This window comes from Bos indicus, chromosome 19, assembly GCF_029378745.1.
Source record: "Bos indicus isolate NIAB-ARS_2022 breed Sahiwal x Tharparkar chromosome 19, NIAB-ARS_B.indTharparkar_mat_pri_1.0, whole genome shotgun sequence".
In the NCBI taxonomy this organism is placed as follows: Eukaryota; Metazoa; Chordata; class Mammalia; order Artiodactyla; family Bovidae; genus Bos; species Bos indicus.
Window position 1 is genome coordinate 28,875,938 of NC_091778.1, and position 15,341 is coordinate 28,891,278.

A 15,341-nucleotide genomic window follows, 5' to 3' on the forward strand; every position below is an offset into this window, starting at 1 on the left:
AACTCCGCCCCATACCTGCTTCAGCCAATCCGTGGCGCTGGGTCTGGGCATGCGCGTGTAAGACTCTCCGCTCCAGAAGCTGGAAGCGGCTGAAAGCACTGTATCCTGGGCTGGTGACGTCATCTGAGCGAGCGAGGCGGAGCTGCGGAAGGTGGGCGGGAGACTGCCAACGGTTTTGTGTTGCGAAGGGCGCGAGAAGAGGGGTCTTTTGGGTGTGGGCCTACCGGGTCTCAGGGGGAGGGGGCATTCCCTAGTTCCCACCTTGGCAAACTGCGGGGCTGAGGACTGGAGGTGTGGGAAGTAGTCGGAACGGGGTGATCGAGGTAGGGGATCTCAGGCTAGGCTGGAGCGCCTTGAAGCGTATTTTTTAGGGCCATCAGAGGGCGTGACTTGAGTGTTCCCAAACTTTCTTTTGGGGTAGTAGGGAGGGAGGGATTCTAGGGAGCCGTGCTGCGGCTTTCTTGCCCGGAGGGATCGGAGGGGATATACCAGAGAGTTGATCTTGTATGGAACGGGTGCATGGGCGAAGATGAGAGGTGGGGAGCGTGAGGTTCCTGCCTCGCTGAGACCGGAGCCAGTTGAGGGGCACATAAGACAGCTGGGCGGAAATTAGGCCCCTGTTGGATTTGGGTCCTTTTCAGTTTGCGCATTCTGGGTGTGAGAACGTAAGAGCTCAGTGGACTATGAGAGCCTGGCCCAGAAGTTGAACTGCAGCTTTCAGCGCTCCAGAGGAACTGCAGTGGTGCGCCTGCCCCGCAGTAGGTCTTCCATCCCCACCTTCTCCTCGCTGCACCCGCCTTTTCCACTGTTCCCAGGAGCTGTGGAAAGAAACCCATTTGTCCTCTCCCATGGCCTCTGGAACTGTTGGAAACCTTTCCTTTAACCAGAAAGGCTCCATACCCTCATTCAACAAGAATCCTTCGCTCGGAGTCTTCCTCTTTTCTCCCAAATCTTCCTTCTCCCGGTACTTACTCCCCTGGGCTCTCCTAAAGCAGAACCAGGAGTTCCCACCTCTGCTGTCTCCAGTTGTCTCTTCCCTGTGGTCATGGCAGCATCAGCTGCCAGCCCCACTTCACCCCTACGGGCCAAGGACCTCCTGAGTGAGTCATCAGAAGCCCCTGGGCTGAACCAAGTGTCCTCTGAGGTGACCTCCCAGCTGTATACTTCTTTGCACCTCAGTCGTCAGGCAGAGAGCACAGCCCGAGCCCAGCTGTATTTACCTGCTGCCTCCCCACCTCCCCATGAGGTGTTGGATGGCTTGGCCCAAGAACTGAGTCACAGCTTGTCAGTGGGATTGGAGAACAACGTGAAGAAAAAGGTGAGGGAGGTCTGTCTTGGACACCTCTAGGGTCTTGGGATTGGGGATGGTTAAAAAAAAAAAAAATAAGAGCTTTACTGAGATTTGAGCTCCTGTTGTTGGATTCCATAATTTCTTTTAACTACACAGTCAGCCATGCTTGTTCCTGTGAGCAAATGTTGATGAGAGTACTGCGCCCATAAGTTGGAAAATTGTGAGACTTCCTAACTTTTTTTTTTTCTTCAGAGACACCCATGGGGTAGGTTGCTGTGCTTTAACTGGGATGTGGGTACTGGAAATGAGGATAAGGGTTCTTCATCCCAAGAGGAAACTAGGGATTTAAGGAAAATATTCTAAGACCCTTTCATCTTGAAACTGTTTTGATTGTATGGTTCAAAATTTGGCATGTAAATCATTAAAACATAGTTTAATCAATTATACATGTTATAGAGAAGATAGTGTCAGATAGAACACATATCATAACCGATCTGCAGACTGGCTAGGCCTCCCAGAGTTTGAAGAACTGATAGCTTTGGACAGCAGAGTCTTTACACAGGGTATTTGCTCTCTAGTTGGAAGGAATCCTCACCACTCTTACCTTAAGATGCCCAGTTAATTCATTTGCATTACCTCTCTGGCTTCCATAGACAATTGAGTTTCTCCTTGAGTCAGTTATATTTTTCTTGCTTTCCAAGGTGTGAGAGTAAAAATGCTTGGGCCTTAGGGACCACTCAATGCCATCTGCCCTGGATGCAGTATGGATTATTGCATCTTATTTCTGCATTGTTTTTTTCTAGGATGGTTCCAAGCATATCTTTGAGATGGAGAGTGTTCGGGGTCAACTCCAGAGCATGCTCCAAACCTCACGTGATGCGGCTTATCGTGAGTGATTTTCTATAAAGGAGAACCTAGATTTAAGCGGTGGGAAAAAGTGGAGAAAGTTGCAGAATATATATGGGCTGGAGACCTAGACTCAGAGATAAGAGATTTCAGGAGAAAAGGCTCCCATTCTTAGGGAGAGAGGCAGGAGGAGTGGGTGAAGTAGAAAGGAAGGACCACTCCTCTTCTCCTTCAAGTGATCCCTGTTCCCATCCTTACCTGACCCTGGCTGTGGGTCCCTCTGGCTGTCTGCAGGGGATCCCCCGATTCCAGGTGCCGACTCTGAGAGACGGGAAGAGGACTCCTTTGACAGTGACAGCACAGCCACTTTGCTTAAGTGAGTTCTCCTTGGGGTTCTTCTAGCTGCCTTTCTCTCTTTCTTGGAAAGCCAAGTGTTCTATCGCTTAGTTCTCCCTTTGCTGCTTTTATACCTCTTAAGGACCTAAGCTGCTTGTCACTTAGCTTTCAGTTTTTACCCTTTCTTGCCTTTCTTCTATCCTGCTTACTCCTTTGGGAACATAGGCATCCACTGCTTAGTACCTGGCTTTCTAGGTCCTTCCTCCTCCAGAAGAATTAGCTCTTTTCTGCTGTGACTCGTGCTGCAGGGAGCATGGAGTAGAGGAAGGAGTAGTATAGAGTGACTCACAAAGCTTGTGTACTCTCTAGGGCTCTATCATTTCCCTATGTAACTTTGTGACTTTGGGCTTGGCTCGTGCCCTGAGTTGTAGTTTCCTTATTTGTAAAATGTCTGGAAATGGGACTCTGGGTCTCTAAAGCTTTCCCATCCCTACTGTTCTCTACCTAATCTGTTCAGCACCCGACCGCTGCAAGACTTGTCTCCATCCAGCTCAGCCCAGGCCTTTGAGGAGTTGTTCCCCCGCTACACCAGCCTTCGGCCAGGGCCCCCACTCAACCCCCCAGATTTTCAGGGACTGAGAGATGCACTGGATTCAGAACATACTCGTCGCAAGGTGAGATATAAAGGCTTCCTTTTGACAGAAGCAAAGATTATAATTAGGGCCAAGTGCTAAAAGATTAAGGTCTTGCAAGCTAGGATTTTACTCAAATGGCTCTCCTGTGAGGAAAGCCTTATTTGACTACCCTGTCTAGGATGGCACACCTCCCCTCCAGGCATTCCTTCAGATCATTCTGTTATTTCCTTCGTATAGTTTATCAAAGTCTGGTATGTCTTGTTTGTTTCCCCTCTTTAAAACCTAAACTCCACATGGGTCATACCTTATCTTGTTCAGCAGTGTCTTCCTAAAGTCTAGAACATACCCAACACAAACAAATACTCTACATGTTTGGTGAATGAACAACACGTTGTTGGCTTGTGCAAAGCTACTGGTATAATGATCTTTGTTTCTGGAGCCTCAGCCTATCTGACGGGGGCAGAGAGCAGGATGAGGCAGAGGAAAAGTCGGAATTATTGGTCGTGTTGTCATTTTTGGAACCTTCTCTTCCTCTATTTTAAACGGCCTGGGCATGAATGAAAGGCTTTCCCCTTTCCCCTTGCCACACTGAATCACTGTGTCCGGTATGCTTCTTAAGGCAGGAGTAACTTCCCACTCTTTGCAGCGTGGACTACTGCACCCCTGCCGAAAGGTTCATGGAAGTTTTTCTCAGGAGATCTAGGAAAGGGAAGAGGCTGGAAACCACACCCCTGCTTCCTGAGGTGGTAGAGGAAGGCGTTGGAGATCTCAGGCTCTGGAATTCCTGACTCTCCCTCTTCAAACCTGTTCTGTTCTTGGGACCCAAGCTCCCTGTCTCCAGCCCATTTCCCCCATAGAGAAGCTGGAAAGTTTGGAGCTTTGGTCAAACTAAGGGTGGCAACACCCAGACCCCCTCACCCTTTTTCCCAGCATTGTGAGCGCCATATTCAGAACCTGCAGACCCGTGTCCTTGAGCTTCAGCAACAGTTAGCTGTGGCCGTGACTGCTGACCGAAAGAAAGATATCATGATTGAACAACTGGACAAGGTGCCAGGGGAGCAGAATGTGGGTGGGTCTGTCCATGGGGGGCACCAAGGAATACAGGGGGAGGCCAACCAACATTTGTTTGTTCACATTAGGAGTTGGGGGTGGGTAAGTGCTGGGTCTGCTGACCACTGGAAGAAGGTGGCTGTTGGCCCTGTTCCGGTGGACACAAAGAGGGAAGAAAAATTATTTGAAATTCTATGTGACCTCCTTCCTTTCCTGAGACCCTGGCCCGCGTGGTGGAGGGCTGGAACCGGCATGAAGCTGAGCGGACAGAGGTGCTTCGGGGACTCCAGGAGGAACGGCAGGCAGCTGAACTCACTAGAAGCAAGCAGCAGGAGGTGGGCAACCAGGATCACGAGGCATTAGAACCTGGGTCACCAATGGCTGGATCGGGGAGGAACCAGGGTTCCTCGCAGGTTGACCTCCAGCTTGCCGTAGCTAGCCTGACAATTCTTCTTCTGTGTCCTCTCCCTTCAGTGTTTCTGCTGTCAGACTTGCATGTTTGGTGTCTGCTCATCTCCTCATTCTTCTGGCCCCCAAGTCATTTAGTTAATCCTTGCTTTTAAACTTTATGTTGTTAATGATTTTCGAAGGGTGGCATGCAGGGATTCTCCTCAGTTCCTCCATCCTGTGTTCTCTCCTTGAAAGACAGTAACCCGCCTGGAACAAAGCCTTTCTGAGGCCATGGAGGCCCTGAGTCGTGAGCAGGAAGGTGCCCGACTGCAGCAACGGGAAAAAGAGACACTGGTGAGAATGCTCGCCTGGGTTAATTCCAATAAAGGTTGGTCATTACTTCTAGAGGGATATGGATTTTTTGTTTGTTTGTTTGAACCCATGGCATGCAAGATCTTAGTTCCTCGACCAGGGATTGAACCTGAGCCCCCCAAAGTTGGGAGCAAGGAGCCTTAACCACTGGACTGCCAGGGAAGTCTGGGGATAAGGGCTTTTGGTGGATTGTGGGAGTTCATAATTTGAGTTGCACCAGAGCAAAGTGTGTTCATCAAAACACTAGTGCTGCTAGGTACTCTACAAAAAGTGAGCTCTGCCATCAAGCCAGTTTGAGAGACTCTGCAAATTGAATCCTCATTAGAATCATTTGGGAATTATTTTTAAATATAGATTTCTTGGGTCCTTTCCCTGAGGTTTTGATACATGAGGGGTTGGGGAATCTAAATATTTTCAGAAAGGTGTAGGGGTGAGACTTAGGTTTCTCATTGCTGAAATGATAAGATGATTACCCACATGAATTAGTAGCCAGGTTTAGAATTTCTTGCACGCATGACACATGCTTGCTAATGCATGCTGGGACTGACATTCCTAACAGTCCAAGAGTGCTGGTGGCAGCTGCTGGTTGGTAGTACATGTTTGTAAGGCTGAATTTTCTAGTCTTTGTGGAATTTCTTTTTGATGACAGTGGTGACAGCTATCATATATTGAGTACTTACTACAGGCCAGACATTGTGCTAAATGCTTTACATACCCTTTTAACTTTAATCCACATAAGGTGGACTGTAATGGGCCCACTTTACAAGTAAGGGTGGTGCCTCAGAACCCAAAATAAATGCAGAGCTGGGATTCAGACTGAGATTTGAGCCCAGGTCTACCTAATTCTGGTACAGAAACTCTCATTTACCATATTGACATCCCGTGGGCTTCTTAACTATTGCGTTTTCATGGATGTAATTCTCAGCCGGCACATTGTGTGGGGGTGAGGATGCAGGTTGCTGGTCTCCTGAGGGCATGCTAAAATCTTGGTTTTCTCCTGGGGCTGTAGGAGGAGGAGAGGCAGGCTCTGACCCTGAGCTTGGAACTAGAACAGCAGCGCTGCCAAGTCCTGCAGGAAGAACGGGATGAGGCCCGGGCCGGGCAACTCAGTGAGCGTCGACAGTTGGAGACACTGCAGGTGGCCCTCGAAGAAGAACGGCGGAGCTGGGCCCAGCAGGAGCACCAGCTGAAGGAGCGCTACCAGGCGCTGCAGGAGGAGAGCCAGGCTCAGCTGGAAAGGGAGAAGGTAAAAGGGGCAGTTGAGGAACAGATGAAGGACAAAATAATTGAATGAGATGGATGTCAGAATACACAGTGTAGTGGAGCAGGAAGGAGAGTGAAGGAGAGAAGACTGAGAGGGTAGGGCCTGCAGGAAGGGCCGGGGGCATCAAATATACGGAAAACTGAAGTGTGAGATTCAACAGAGATGAGGAAATAGGTCACAGGTGAAGAGGAAGGGAGCTTGGGTCTTAGGGTATGGGAGGGTGAATCAGGGAGTCAGGAAATGAGATACAAACTGAAGTCTGATTGCCCTTTCCTAGGGGAACACCCAGAGGGAGGCCCAGGCCACCCGGGAGGCCCAGCAGCATCTGGCCTTGCTGCAGTCTGAGGTGCAGCGGTTGGAAGGAGAGCTGGATACAGCTCGGAGAGAGAGAGACGCCCTGCAGCTGGAGATGAGCCTGGTGCAGGTAGGAGGCTGAGGTTCTAGGGGAGTGTTCCTGCTGGGGAGACAGAGGTCTGAGGTGAAGCGGCTTCAAGAGTCAGGGCAGACACTCCCATTTCTAACTAAAATTTTGGCGTTTATGGGTAAAATGTATGTTAGGGGCAAATTAATGAGTTTCTGAGAGACTTCTTTCCTTATTAATAGTTGACTTAGGGAGACACCCAATTTCTGGGTTAGAGAGGCCAGTTTTGAGAGAACACACTTTTCACTTGGCCCATTGAATTGGAGGGCTGACCACATGGAAACTAATTTATCATGGAGGGCCAAAGCTAAAGACATTAGTAAACAATTCAGTAGTAATTTATAAGCCCCTAAACTGGTGCCAGCCACATGCGTGTATGTGTGCATTCAGTAAACCTACTGAACAACTCCTGTGTGTAAGCTCTGGGCAGGGATAATCCTAACACAGTCCCAGCAGTAGGGAGCCCACCAGTTACATGGGGAGCTTGTCTAGCACACACATTTTTGGAGTATGATTAATAATTTAGAAAAGTGTTAGTGCTCAGTCGTGTCCGACCCTTTACAACCCTATGGACTGTAGCCCGCCAGGCTCCTCCCTCCATGGGATTCTCCAGGCAAGAATACTGAAGTGGGTTGCCATTCCCTTCTTTAGGATTCCCGATCCAGGGATTGAACCCAGGCCTCCTGCATTGCAGGCAGATTCTTTACCACTGAGTCACCAGGGAAGCCCTAATAATTTAGAGTAAGAATAACTATTTTTAAAAATATTTGGCTGTACAGTGTCTTAGTTGCGGCATGTGGGATCTAGTTGTGTGACCAGGGATCAAACCCAGTCCCCCTGCAGTGGGAGCACAGAGTCTTAGCCACTGGACCACCGGGGAAGTCCCCTTTATATCTTATTTTGTCTTGCCTATTGGGTGTTTATTTTTCTTTCCTTTCTTGTCATCTTTTAGAGTCATTATTCTCATTTCACTTTTTTTTTCGGTCAGCTTATTTTAAAGTCTTAAACTCAGTTTCTGTTTAAATTCTCAAAGTTAATTTATCAGATGTAAATATCCAAGACAGAAAGGAGCCATCAATTCTATATGGATGGGTCAAGGTAGTCTTCCCAGAGAACTCTAAAAAATATTTTTAAGATATGAATAAAAGTGATCTGTAATACAAGTTCAAGTGTACAGAAGTACACAGTATTGGTTGCCTTCTCATATCATATCACTTTGTGTGTATCCTTTCAGAACTTTTTCATATGTGTTTATGGGCTGGTGCTTTTTTAAAAAAAATGTATATATATATATATATTCACTGCAACTTGTTTTTACCTTGTAATATATCATAGACATCTTTCCATGTCAACACATTCAGATGTACATCATTTTTTTTAAAGAATTATATTGCAATTAATGTATGAATCATCCTTTTGATGAGAAATTTACCCTGATGCCAATTTTTTTTTTCACTATTAAAAAGAACACTGGGGACTTCCCTGGTGGTCCAGTGGTTAAAAATCTACCTTCCAATGCAGGGGACGAGGGATGAATCCCTGGTCCAGGAACTAAGATCCCACACGCCACGGGGCAACTAAGCCCATGAGCTGCAACTAGAGAAGCCTGCACACTGCAATGGAGACTCAGCACAGCTTAAAAACAGACAAAAGTGCTGCATGGAATTCCCTGGCCGTCCAAAGGTTGGGACTCCACGCTTCCACTGCAGAGGGCACAGATTCAGTCCCTGAATTTGTAGGTCAGGGAACTAAGATTCTGTAAGCCGTAGCACGGCCAAAAATAAATAATGCTGCAGTGAACATCATTGTACATGACTCTTTGGCATTCCTTCTGAAGGATAGATTCCTTAAAGTGAAATTGCCAGCTCAGAGGGAGAGTATATATCATTAAGATTTTCCATTAAAAAATTTGGGGTGGGGATTAATTTATAATGTGTAATCACTAAGTCACTATGTTGTATACCTGAAACTTAAGAAGTTAGGTAATGAGATACCTAGAACAGATAAAATCATTTGTGGAAACAGAAAGTAGGGTGGGGATTGTTAGGGGCTGGGGAGGGAAAATGGGGAGGAGCTGTTCAGTGGGTATAGAGCTTCAGTTTTACAAAATGAAATTTCTAGAGATCTGTACCACAATGTGAGTATACGCAATGCTACACTTTAAAATGGTAAGTTTTGTATTACCTAAAAAGGTAAGCTTTGTATATGCTTCTTACCGTAATGTTTAAAAATTAAAAAGAATTTAGGTAATTGCAAGGAATTAAAAAAATATTTTTTTAAAAAGCACGAAAAAAACATTTGTATTGTCCAAGATCATGGTTTTAAGGAAGAGAAACCGTTTTCACTCCTTGGGGCAAAATTCTCTTTCTTTTGTCCCCTCAGACATACGAGGGAATGTTGGTGCATGGATCTTTTTTTTTTTAATCTCAGTTTTATATATTTATTTTACTTTACAATATTGTATTGGTTTTGCCATACATGGACATGAATCCGCCATGGGTTCCCAATCCTGAACCCCCCTCCCACCTCCCTCCCCATCCCATCCCTCTGGGTCATCTCAGTGCACCAGCTCTGAGCATCCTTTTTTATTTATTTTTTTTATTTTTTATTTTTTTTAAACTTGGGAGCCGGAAAGAACTTTATTTTTTTTTTAGTTTTTTTTTTAATGAGCATCCTTTTTTAATCTACCTTACATCCTCCATACCCTTCTAAGCCCAAACAGAATGGAGCTGATGATGACCTCCCCCACCCACCCACTTGCTTCACTCCCAGGCCCGGTATGAAAGCCAGCGGATCCAGATGGAGTCGGAGCTGGCGGTGCAGCTGGAGCAGCGGGTGACCGAGCGGCTGGCTCAGGCACAGGAGAGCAGCCTTCGGCAGGCAGCCTCCCTGAGGGACCATCACAGGTGCTTGGAGCTCGCCGGCTGCGGCCTCTCCACAGCCGCAGCAGGTGGTGGGGGTGGACCACCCAGACCCTTTCAGATCCGTTTACCAGCTTCCAACACACGGCTCCTGTCTGTCTCTCTGGGGGAGACCTGCCTCGGGTTCATAGGCGAGCCAGACCTTCTTGGGGATTTTCCGCTTTCCCTCCATAGGAAGGAGCACTTAGCCAATAACTGATGGCTGCAGGAATACCAATTTCTAGCTCCCTAGCCCCTGGTGTGTACAGTGCTGAGCTGAGACCTGCAGCACGTGCAGACGTGCCCTTCTCCCTTCCTTCCCCTACTCTCCTACCAGCTTTTTTTTTTTTCTGGAAACGCTTCTTAAATGAACCACCTTCACATAAATCCTCATTTAAGTGTCTGCTTCTAGGGAACCCATTCAGCCGTCCTGAACAACCCCGCCCCCCAACCCTGCCAGGGCAGGGCTAGCTGGCTGGCTTGCTCGCTCACTCTCCCATGCACACATGCTGACTTTTTCTTACTGGATGACTTCCTTCTCCATCTTCAGTCCTTTCTTCTCACCTGTGTTCTCTCAGGAAGCAGCTGCAGGAGCTGAATGGACAGCACCAGCAGGAATTGTCTACCCAGTTGGCTCAGTTCAAGGTGGAAATAGCAGAGCGGGAGGAGCGGCAGCAGCAGGTGGCTCAGGACTATGAGCTCAGGTACCAGACCCTGGAGTCTCCATGTCAGGCCTTGGTCCCTTCCCCTGCAGCCTTGGTCTCTTCTGCACTGGCCCCAACTCCTCTCACAATTTCCTGTGTCCCACCTTTCCTTGTGGCCCTTCCTGTTGTCCGAGTCTCTGCTTTCTCCAAGGCCCGACATCACCTCTCGCATGTTTCCTCTCAGACTGGCCCGGGAGCAGGCGCGAGTGCGGGAACTGCAGAGTGGGAACCAGCAGCTGGAGGAACAGCGGGTGGAGCTGGTGGAGCGGCTGCAGGCCATGCTGCAGGCCCACTGGGAAGAGGCCACCCGGCTGCTCAGCACCACCACCCTGCCGCCCCACCCCCCGGTAGGCCGTCTGGGTTCTGTTTAGACCCTTTCTTGGGACATCTAGCTCCCTCCCAAGGAGAGTCCGAGTTCAGCTCCTAGGACCTGCGTTAGGAAAATTCTGTGAGCTTTCCCAAAGAGTAACTATCTCATCAAAAGCCATCTTTTTGCCATGGCCGCCACTTCCCTAGACTGGCCCCACAGCACTGGGCACCAGCCTCTTCTCCCAGCCCAAGAGAGGGTAACACATGATGCTAGTTTTGCCAAAGGGCAGCTGAAGTAATTGTGATGGAAAGAGTCCGAAATTGTTGCTCAGTCCTGCCCTAGAGGAGTCCTGCCCTAGGGGTTCTCAACCCTTGCCCTCCTTCTGTTGGCATCTCCTACGTCGTCCTTTTACCAATTAAGTTTTTAATATTAGCTAAAATATTTTTGGGGATAGATAATAATATGCACATAGTAATTTTACAAAACAAAAGGGACATCCTCAGTGGTCCAGGGGTTAAAGCTCAGCCTTCCAATGCAGGGGCACACGTTCAATCCCTGGTTGGAGAGCTAAGGTTCTCACATGCCATGCGTGCAGCCAAAAATTTTAAAGCATAATGAAATAAAATAAAAAAAACAACCAAATTGTTCAAAAAGGTATACGGTGAAAAGTAATCTCCATACTATGCCTGCACCTCAGTCTCCTGGTTCCTCCCCCAAGAAGCAGCAGCTGTTACTGGTGTCTTGAGTGTATCCCACCCCCAGCTCCACCCCGCCACCCCGCACAGAAACATTGCCCTCTATACACAGTTGTATGACTTATTTAACCAAGTGTTTGTTGGTGGATATTAAAGTTGTTTCCTGTGTTTTGCTTCTACAAATAGTGCTGCAGAAAATGTCATTAATATGTCTTGGTTCAGTATACCTATACAGTTTCTAGAAATGGAATTGTAGGATCAAAAATAAGCGTTTTAAAATTTGTCAGAAATTTGATAGATGTTCTCAAATCCCCTTCTAAGGACGTTCTACTAATCTGCTATCTTATTAAAGTGTCTGTGGCACGTCTCATCTGTTTAAGTGCATCCTCTCTTGTGCCCAGGTTCCCCCCGCCGGCCCCTCCAGCCCTGGGCCGCAGGAACCAGACAAGGGGGAGAGGAGGATCTGGACGGTGCCCACCATGGCAGTGGCCCTGAAGCCTGTGTTGCAGCAGAGCCGGGAGACGCGGGAGGAGCTGCCTGGGGTGCCACCGCCTGTTCTCTGCAGCCCCTCCCCAGATCTTAGTCTCCTGCTAGGCCCCACTTTCCAGAGCCAGCATTCCTTCCAGCCTCTGGAGCCAAAGCCGGACCTCACGTCATCTTCAGGTGCCTGGGGACAGAAGTCACCGGGTTCCCCTTCCCCGCACTGACTATCTCTCTCTTAACCTAACTTCCTGTCTGCTGGGGGCCTGAGCCTTCTATTTCCCAGATGTCTTAGTGACTGTCCATTACCAGGAGCAGAAATCCACTCTAGTTGGTTAAAATACAGGCAGTTAGACTCTAGGAAATGGGACATATCTGTGCTTAATGAGAACCAAAGTTGGCACCAGGGGCTGTTGGGAACAGCAGAGCTGTTCCTCCTTGCTCTGGGCCTACCTGGGCTCTTCCTCCGCTTCTTCCTCTTGAATGACCGGCCCTCTCTCCCCCTTGGGTTCTTGCTCTTGCTGCTTTGATTTGCACATGGCTTTGAGCAGCTGTGACATTGACTCTAGCAAGACTCTAGACAACCCGCCTTTGTTTCTTGGGTCCAAGTTTAAAGAGAGGCGGTCTGGTGGGTTGGTAACTTCCTCAGATCAGCCGATCTTGAGTTGTGACTTGGGTGCATGGGGTGCTCTGTGTGGTGAAAATGAGACAACCCAGGTTGAAGTAAGCATGAGGGCATGTTCTGGTGAAAGAGCCAGAACATGTCTGTTTATCTTAAAGCATTCTGTGCTGTGGCGGGATTTATCCATTCAGCATCCAGGGACCACAGCCTTCCCCTTCTGTCTACTTTTCTGTCTTAGAATTCAGCTGTGCCCAGCTCCCAGTTGCCTTCAGTCCTTCCCTCTCCAGCTGTTTTCAACTGTGATCACCTTCTTCTAGCCGCGAAGCCCCACTCATGTGTGACAGGCCCCCTCCTTCCAGGCCTTGAGCGAGCTGCCTGGTGGAGGACCCCTCCCCCTACAGCACACACCCCCTGTTTCACTGTACAGTGGAGGCCTTCTCTGCAGTTGGGACCTTCCATCCGGATCACCGGGCAGAGCGACCATTCCCTGAGGAAGACCCTGGGTCTGAGGGGGATGGCTTCCTGAAGGAAGGCCTGCCGCCCCCTTCCCAGCTGCAGGGCCTCAAGCATTTTTTGCACCAGGTGAGAGGGCCCACCTGTCCCATCTTGCTTTCTCTGTCCCTTCCTCATTTTCTCTTTCTACTCTGAGAGGTGAGGACTCTGGCCTTTTAGGACTAAGACTTCATCCCAGTTTCTGCCTCTCCCAGTCCCCCTTATTTCTGCTGCAGCAATTCCTTCTGGAACTTAGGAGACCAGCTCCTACCTCCCTGCTGCTTCCTGCAGACCCTGAGGTGTCTTTCTTCAGTGGTCCTCAGGGAGCCCTACTGTCTTATCCCCCCAGCTGCTGGAGACTGCACCCCAGAGCCACGAGAACCCCTCCGTCGATCAGCTTCCCCCTAAGCCAGGTGAGCGCCAACTCTGAAGAAGTTTGGGGCTGGGCCTGAAAGAGGCAGGAGATTCACTTACCAGGGCTAGGTCTTCAGGAGCTGGCAAAGGTTACAAAGCCCCATGAAGGCTAAGGCTGTTGGGATTCCTTGGCTTTTGCCCCATTTCCTCATCCTGAATCTCATTCCTTTGGCTAGGTCCTCTGACTGCGCCATCTTGGGAGGAAACCCCTCAGGTGCCACGCCTCCCGCCCCCTGTCCATAAAACTAAAGTTCCCTTAGCCATGGCGTCCAGTCTTTTCCGGGTCCATGAGCTTCCCTCGGCCCCTTCACAGAGCGGTGGTCCCAGTGGTGGCTCCCCAGAGAGAGGTAAGCAGGTCCTGGTTTACAGGTAGGTCTCAGGTGTGGAGCCGGTACCTGGAACTGAAGGCCCTTCTGGGCTCCGGGAGCTGGAATAAGGGCTGGGGCCAGCCCAGGATGATGATCATTCCTGATGTGTGTCTCAGGTGGAGATGGGCCCGCATCCTCAAGGCAGCTGATGGAAGTGTCTCAGCTGTTACGACTTTACCAAGCTCGGGGCTGGGAGGCACTACCTGCCGAGGATCTGCTGCTTTACCTGAAGAGGCTGGAACATGGCGGCGGCGGGTACCACCCTGGGAGGGAAGGGAGGAGGGACTGGGTGCAAGGCATCTGGACTGTGAACGGGAAGAGTGTGGAGTGTGTCTGTTGAGTAGTGTCTTCTGCCCTTTTCTGGGGAAGAAGTGAGGGTGCTTGGAATCTCCTCTTCCTCCATCTCTCACCCTTCCCCACCTTTTCTTTTGTCTCTTCTTTTCTTTTTGGTTTGTTTTTCACTTCTTAAAAAAATCTCTTCTGCATGTTTTTCTACTTTAATTTTTCCCTCTTTACCCTGCAGCTCAGAACTGAGAGTCCTAGGACTGTGATGACCTAGTATAACTCAGTATGTGACTCCACTCATGTTTCCTCTTATTGGATCCCCGGGTCTATCTTGTTTGTTATTATTCTTAAGAGACAGCACCGGGAAGTAGTTCTTCTCCCCGAGTGTTGGGGAGAGTGGGGAGCAGCTGCCCCTCCTCATCCCCTGATCTGTACGGCAGGACTGACAGCCGAGGGGAAAATGCCCCCAGAAGGAACACAGACTCCCGCTTGGGTGAGATCCCCCGGAAAGAGGTGAGGAAAGCAGGGCTGGGTGAAGGGATGGGGGGCTCTCACTGACTCATCCCTCGCCTTCCACATGATCGCCCCGACCCCACTGACCGGGCTCCCATTTTCTGTAGTGTGGTCCTTCCCCTTTGCTGTCTGACTCTGGCCTTCCCCACACACAACACCTTTCCTCAGGAGCAGGGTACTGGGAGGACATAACACTGAGTTTTTCTTCTCTCTCCCTTCAACTCTTAGGTTCCCTCCCAGGCTCTCCCTCGGCGCCTCGCTGTAGCCCCTAAGACTGACAAACCTCCAGCTCGAAAGAAAAGTGGGCATCCCGCCCCTGGTGGTGTGAGAAGTCGGGGGGGAATCTGGAGATAAGCCCTTCACCTTTCTCTTCCTTGGCCTCTTCTTATTTTTATTATTATTATTTTAATAAATCAGGTAGTCTGTATTAGAGTCTCTGACTCATAGGCACTTGGAAAAGGGAGGATTTCTAGGAAACCACTTTGTGAAGAAACCTCATTCTTCTCTTTGAGTATGTTTTTTGTATGTTTCTATTTCATATTCTGTGGAAAAAGACATGACTGCTTTGAAACAAAACAGTCTGTGGCTAGATTTCCAAAGTGTAGGTGAGCGAAGGCTTGGTGTTTCCAGAGTAAAACCTACAGAGTGACTAGCTCTGGTCGGTTGTGGAATTATTTATTTTCTTTTATATATCTCTGTATTTTCCAACTGTTCTGAAACATATATGTGTTACTTAATAATCAGAAAAACACTTTTAATTAATAAGTTATTATATAAAGAATTTGAGTAAAAATGTGATATTGGGAAGACAGTTTTCTCTTTCAGGAGCAGATAATTCTTTCAGTTGTGTTAGTAGGATCCTAACTGTTAGATTCTGCTCCAGCCAGCCCACATATTATGGCTTCACTCTTCTGGCATTGAAATATGTATAAAAGACTAGAGTGCTGGCAAGG

At 48.8% G+C, this 15,341-nt stretch overlaps 1 protein-coding gene across 5 annotated transcripts; it reads left to right on the plus strand.

Moving 5' to 3' along the window:
- The first annotated feature begins 2 nt into the window (after positions 1 to 2).
- CNTROB (centrobin, centriole duplication and spindle assembly protein) lies at positions 3 to 15,040 on the plus strand. 5 transcript variants are annotated; one of them, XM_070773048.1, is made up of 20 exons: positions 3 to 151; positions 1,180 to 1,318; positions 2,095 to 2,179; positions 2,432 to 2,513; positions 2,991 to 3,147; positions 4,039 to 4,155; positions 4,377 to 4,493; positions 4,804 to 4,902; positions 5,930 to 6,166; positions 6,462 to 6,608; positions 9,378 to 9,511; positions 10,084 to 10,209; positions 10,394 to 10,556; positions 11,616 to 11,877; positions 12,744 to 12,898; positions 13,158 to 13,221; positions 13,399 to 13,569; positions 13,707 to 13,845; positions 14,316 to 14,388; positions 14,617 to 15,040. In XM_070773048.1, exons 3-20 carry the CDS (start codon positions 2,119 to 2,121, stop codon positions 14,740 to 14,742), a joined length of 2,430 nt encoding a protein of 809 aa, XP_070629149.1. In that variant the 5' UTR covers positions 3 to 151; positions 1,180 to 1,318; positions 2,095 to 2,118; the 3' UTR covers positions 14,743 to 15,040. The 5 variants fall into 5 exon arrangements, with proteins under 5 accessions (XP_070629149.1, XP_070629146.1, XP_070629148.1 ...); XM_070773045.1 differs by having other exon boundaries at positions 24 to 151; positions 642 to 1,318; XM_070773049.1 differs by lacking the exon at positions 3 to 151 and adding an exon at positions 158 to 758 and having other exon boundaries at positions 2,095 to 2,183.
- The last annotated feature ends 301 nt before the right edge of the window (positions 15,041 to 15,341 follow it).